General features: G+C 54.3%; 1 protein-coding gene across 1 annotated transcript; it reads left to right on the plus strand.

Moving 5' to 3' along the window:
• The first annotated feature begins 973 nt into the window (after positions 1–973).
• On the plus strand, positions 974–5,489 carry LOC100008810 (eppin). The gene is given in 4 exon segments (NM_001082104.2): positions 974–1,085; positions 2,304–2,435; positions 4,385–4,552; positions 5,196–5,489. Coding segments are annotated over 4 exon segments (414 nt in total). The 5' UTR covers positions 974–994; the 3' UTR covers positions 5,219–5,489.
• Positions 5,490–6,363: the final 874 nt, after the last annotated feature.

The raw sequence follows: 6,363 nt of genomic DNA on the forward strand, positions 1-6,363 counted from the left end.
TGAGTGATTCACGTCTAGTTGGCCTGAATTACACTTCGTGGAGAGTAAAGTGTCATTGAGGCCTCTGGTGACACCATTCAGGGGAGGAAGGACAAAGCTGGAGAGGGGCGTGCTCCAGGGATGGTAGCTTCCGCCTTTGTCTCTGCAAAAATGTGCAAGACCTTTTAAGGCAAGGCCATAGCCTCAGTGGAATCCTCCCTCCCCCCCCGACACACACACAGAAGCTGGCCCAGGGACAAGGGCCTGGGAACAGGCAGTTTTTGGGAGATGTCCCAGGAAGCCCGAGGTAGGGAGGGAGCGCACGAATCAGGAAAGAGAGGAATCCTTATGAGTGGTTACCACCATGGGAGACGGCAGCTCCGTCCCACTGGGGGCCTTCTAAGGAAGGAATGACATGCATCCAAACTTTCTTCAGTGATGCGAAAGCCGAGGTCTTCATCCGCTGATTCCCCGTGGGATACCCGTCTCTTCCAGGCTGATCTGCATGCGGTGAGCGCACTCTCAGAGAGCCCACCTACCGAGGTCAGCACCACCTTCTACCCTAGGGACCAGACTAAAACATGGCTCTAAGGAGTGAAGTGAGGAGAACAGACGGGAAAGAAAGGGCACGTAGAAACAGGCCCAGAAACTCACTAGAAAAAAAAAAATACAAGCACAGGGTGACCGACATGCAAGACCCTGGACTGGAGCATCCTCTTCTGCTGAGTCTGCGAAGCCCCAGACAAGACGGGCCCTTCCCCCTGGTAGCCCAGGGAGCCAGAGAGCCTCAGATTGGAGCTTTAGGAGCTGCCTACCAATGGTGGGGGGGTGCTGCAGGTGCCACCGATGGGCCTCAGGGCCTGGGTGTTCCCCACAGAGCGAGTGTGGCTGGCTGGTCTCCAGGGCTGTGTTCTGGAGTGTTGGGTTGCATCAGGGCATCCGACGCTCAGAGGCTGGAGCTACTGAGTGACGATTCCTAGTTTCGGGGACACCAGCAAGGCTGGCACCTCCTAAAATGCGACTTTCCCGACTTCTGCCAATCCTGCTACCACTCATCCTCTTGGGAGGCATCCAGGAGGCTGGACTGGCTGAGGGATTCTTTATCAGTAAGTAGCAGGGACTTGGCCCTTGCGATGGAGAAGGGGGACTTGAAGGGGAGGAAGGGACGAAGAACAATTTCAGCGGTGCTTCCCCCAACATGGCCAGGAAAGACGGGAGGCATTTAGTCATTCTTTCAGCCTCCCCCCTCCTGTAAGACGCACTTGGCAAATGCAGGCGCCTTCGTCTGGACCACCACCAGCCCAAGGAGCTCTTCCTGGAGCTGCCTAGGCTTAGCGATCATGAAAGGGACTCTGTGGGAACTGGGGAGCCTAGGGGATTTGCCCCGAAGGAGGACGGTTCGCCCGCCCCCGCACCACCCTTGTTCATTCCGACCCTTCCTGTTGGAGCCTGCACAGGTTACCCCCAGCTGTTCCCGCTCCCAGAGGGTCCTCGCCTTTGGGGGCAGAGTGGTCCCCAGAAGTCTCTGGGGTGCTGACCTACAAAGAGCCCAGGACAAGGAGCCCAAATACGCTGGGCACTCTGATAGCAATGTTAAAAGTGGGTCTCAGGAGCTGGGAGCCGCACACTTCAGACCCAAACCTGGCTCCCTCCTCAGCAGCCTGTCAGTGCCTATAGAAAAGGAGTGAAGCAGCAGTCGGGTCCTAGGAGAGCTGTGAGAGACAGGCACAGGAACCTGGGCAAAGGCACGTGGCCGCCCTCTGTTCGGGTTCAGAGTCCTTTGCTTACAACTGTGGCAAGCAATGGGACTCATCCATAGCGTTACACTGAGGACTGAGGATAAATGGCCCAGTGTATAGCAAGTGCTTCATCAATGCTAGTCATTATTTTGTCCCAACAACTTGACAGTGACTTTCAAACTTTGCTGCTTAGAGTTAAAAGCAGCCTTATGTGCAAATGAAGAAAACCAAGTTCAGAGAGGGCGCCTGCTGTACCAGGGGTTGCACAGAATTTAAAAACTCAGCTATCTGCCACGAGGGATGGAGATCTTAATCACAGAGAGTTACAGCGCCTCCCAGGGGAACACCCAAGCACAGCAAGGCCGTGTGACCTTGCTTCTCCCTGGAATCTTGTCCCTGGAATCTTCTCCCTGGAATCTTATTGGTGGTGGTGGTGGTGGTGGTGGAGGGTGGTGGTTAGGAATGAGAAGGGGACGAGTGGGAGGTGAAAGTAAGCCCCTCTGACTCCGCGGTGGGGCCCTGGTCCGGGAGGGAGAGCACTAACACTCTCGAGGCCTCAAGGGAGTGTGTCTTCCCCTTCCTTAGAGACGTGTCCCAAAATCAGAGTGAAATGTGAAGTGGAAGAAAGGAGCGAATGCACGAGGCACAGGCATTGCCCGGACAAGATGAAGTGCTGCTTGTTCAACTGCGGGAAGAAATGCTTAGACCTCAGGAAAGGTACCACAGGTCCCCTGAGCTGTGCGATGGCCTCACCTCCTACCCCAACCTGTGCTCTCCTACCCCTCCCCTTGCTCTCTGCCCTAGAGTCTTCCTGCATTTTCCACCTGACACAAATTCAATCGGTGCTGGGCTTTGAGAGATGCAGCTTTTATGTGACTACTGACTTCTGTCCTTATGTGATACGTGTGTGATATAGTTTGCTTTTTCTGAGCCATTGTCTCTTTTTCTATGACATAGATGTGAAACCCATGGGCTCTGAGACCCCAAGTAGCCACCGAAGTTCCATGAAATGTCAACGTCACGTCGGGTCCTAGGAGAGCTGTGAGAGACAGGCACAGGCTCTGTACTTCCTGCCTTGTTCCCCTAGGTCTCTGTATAAATGCAGGATCCTTTCCCGGATCACCTGCCACCTGCCACGCTCTTCCCCACTCTGTCCGTATCACTGGGCTCTAATTAAGACCATCAAGGACTACACATACGGCAAACTTTATTGTGCCCCTAACATGCATGGGAGCTTCCACTTACTGACCGTGTCCCAGGATGTCAGAGAAGGTGTTACAGGATAAGGGACCCGTGACCCAGCACGTGAAAGATGGGGATGGCCCAGGCAAAAGCAGCAGCGAATGGCTTTCCAGGCACAGGTTGACCTTGTGTGGAAGGGTCCTGTGGGAGGAGGCAGCAGGCTCAGGCCTAAAGAGGCCAGGGAGCAGAGATGAGAGAGCCGGAGCTTGATTAGTTCATGTGTGTGTGTGTGTGTGTGTGTGTGTGTGTTAAGGAGTCTGCCCTGAACCCTCAGAGCAATGGGTCATCTGTGTTCAGATCCCTTAGTATCTATGCGACCTCAGGAAACTGACTTTGCCTTCCAAGCCTCGGTTTCTTCCCGTGACTTGTGAGAACAGTAAGAGGACCTGGCACACGTGGTGACGTGTTAACCTGCATCGCGCACTAAGAACAGGGCCTGGCACCCTGAGAAATGCACTCGGGGTTGCTTTGTTGGGCTGCAGATGAGCAGGTTCTGAAGAACCTCGCTGGCCCCTCATAGCGCGGCGAGCCAAACTTTGCTTAGTAAATGCTTCCTTAGGTTCAGGGTGCATTCGGCTTTTCTTTAAAACTGTGAACAGTCCTGAAGCACCCTCCCTGTGCCAAGTTCCCTGCCAGGAACTGCTGTACCAAGACGCCCTAAGACACAATGGCCACCCTCAAATCCCCACGTTCCCCTGGAGGGTCCAAAACTCGGAACAAATAATTATACAGAAGCGATCAATGCGTGTGCAAGATCAAGAAGTGAGAAAGAACAGCAAAGAGGTAAAGAGTGGATCCAGGAAAGACATCCCAGGAGAGCTGGGTTCTGGGAGGGCTCTGCGGAGTGAACAGGCCTGCACCTGCTTAGCAAGCCAAGGGGGAGCATTCCAGGCACGAGGAAAGGCACGGAAGCAATACATGGCATTGTTAGAGCGTGCGGCAGGAGACCAGGAGCAGGACGTGGATTCTAAAGTCCTTCTGGGTTCTGGTAGGATTTCCCCGTGAGCTCAGTGCATCATCCTGGAACCAGCGTGGAGCAGACTGGAGAAGTGTGGGAGCTCAGTCAGTAGCCTCCCATGGCAGTCCTGGCTAAAGATAAAGATACTGGAATCCTGGGAGTGGCAGGGAGGACATGAAGGAGCGCTATCTAAGAGGCAGGAGTTAGCTGTCCAGACTCGGGGTGGGGGACGCAGTTAGAGAGGGCATTGCTGTCCCATCTGGAGTGAGCAGGGTGCAGTGTTTCACTCTTACCGTATAGGTAAGGAGAGTCAAGGAGCACAGGGTCAGAGTGGTCACAGACACCATTGCACTGGGAGCAGAGCCCCCGGTCCAGGGTGCCTGTCAGTGGAGTCCAAAAGAGCAGGGGCCAGAAGAAGGGGAGGTGACAGGCACCCAACCAGGGCTGCCCTGTGGCCTCCCCACAGACGTGTGCAGTATGCCAAAGGAAACCGGCCCCTGCCTGGCCTTCATCCCCCGCTGGTGGTATGATAAAGAAAGAGAGATCTGCACTGAATTCATCTACGGCGGCTGCAACGGGAACAATAACAACTTCCAGACGGAAGCCATCTGCCTGGTCATCTGTCAGGACCGGGGTGAGTGCGAGGGGCCGCGGTCCCCCGAGCCCACAGCGACCACACAGAGACAGGCGTCTTGGTGTTGGCTTGTCTCTTCCAAACCTTGCTGGGACTGGGGCTGACAAGACCAGCTCCGATGAGGGGGTGAGAGTGCAGGTTGCAGAGGTGTAACTGGGGGAAGAAGGGGTGAGAAGCCAGACAAAGGGAAATTGCAAAGAAGGGGTGAGCAGGGGCTGCAGGGAGGCGATGGACGTGATGAACAGCCCCAGGTGCCGTGGGAAGGAGACCCCACGGTCCCAGCCCGGGACTAGGCACCGCCCACCAGCCGTCCATCACAGGCCCTTCCCTCTCCCCGAACCTGTCACCACTCCGCTTCGCTTTTAAAGGGCAACCACAGTACTTTATCGGCCAAATCAAGACATTTTGAGAGTGAAGGGGGGTTGCCATTAATTGCTGTACTGTGACAACAGCACAACCCGCAGCTCCACTGGACAGAGCAGGACACGCGATCGCGCCGTGAGCCCCTCACTCCCCTTGCCTCTGTTTTTTCTTTCTTCAAAAGGGCACAAAAGCAATCTCACCGTTTCCCCATTAACTGCAAGACTTTGTTCCTAAGGTGACCGGGGCCGTGCGTCTCATGCTTTGTCCTGCTGTCTCGTAGAGTCATCTCACTGGATAGGATAAGGAGGAGCTGCAGCAGCCCCAGGACGCGGCTCACGACCAGGGCTTTCTCCGAGTGTGTCTGACGGATGCCCACGCAGGCTTCCACTGGCCAAATTCCAGCCCCCAAGCCCTTGGCTGCTCCAAAACGGAGCTCCAGGATCTGCTTGCACCCCTTCCTCCAGCCCAGCCCGTGCTCCCTTCAAACACAACGCCCTTCACCCCTTCCCTGTGAAGTCTCTCCCTCCACCTCTCAGGGTTCTCACTGACTCCTCTCCAGACGCCAGTTCTCTGTAATAAAGCGCTCCGTGAGTCTGATGCCCAACTGAGAGACGCCCGTCTGTGATAGGAGAGAGCCACGTGCACTCACTCCCCATTTGTAGCTTTCAGAGGATAACAAACGGCAGAGAGAGAGGGAGAATGAGACTATGACAGTCCTGAACATGGACACCCTGGGGACGCTGTCACTCTGTGACGTTGTCACAAGATGCTTAGAACGAAGTCAGAGCATACGCAGGTCCTGTGTGATCCAGTAAGTCAGAGGCTGATAAATTAAGGGCTCCTTTAAAAAGTGAATATCAGTAAAACACAAAAGAGAATATTATCTCCAATGAGAAACCACATTACAACCAATGGCAGATTCTAGAAAACTAACAAATAGCACAAACTGCACTATGTTGCCCAGCGCAGTGGAGGGACAATGGTTCACAGGACGCACTACATGTTTTATGAAGAGCCAGAGAGGAGCTTGAAGGCTTAAATATAAAGAAACACTATGAGGCCGGCGCTGTGGCACAGCGGGTAAAGATGCTGCCTGCGGTGCCAGTATCCCGTATGGGCACCGGTTCGAGACCTGGCTGCTCCACTTCTGATCCAGCTCTCTGCTGTGGCCCGGGATAGTAGTGGAGGATGGCCCGGGTCCTTGGGCCCCTGCACCCACATGGGAGACCCAGAGGAAGCTCTTGGCTCCTGGCTTTGGATTGGTGCAGCTTCAGCTATTGCGGCTAATTGGGGAGTGAACCAACAGATGGAAGACCTCTCTCTCTGCCTCTCCTTCTCTCTCTGTGACTCTGACTTTCAAATAGATAACTAAATCTTAAAAAAAAAAAAAAAAGAAAGAAAGAAAGATACAATAAGAAAATGCAAATACTGGTTACCTTGATTTGTTC

The sequence above is a fragment of the Oryctolagus cuniculus genome, chromosome 11, assembly GCF_051225735.1.
Source record: "Oryctolagus cuniculus isolate XC-2025 breed Fujian yellow rabbit chromosome 11, ASM5122573v1, whole genome shotgun sequence".
In the NCBI taxonomy this organism is placed as follows: Eukaryota; Metazoa; Chordata; class Mammalia; order Lagomorpha; family Leporidae; genus Oryctolagus; species Oryctolagus cuniculus.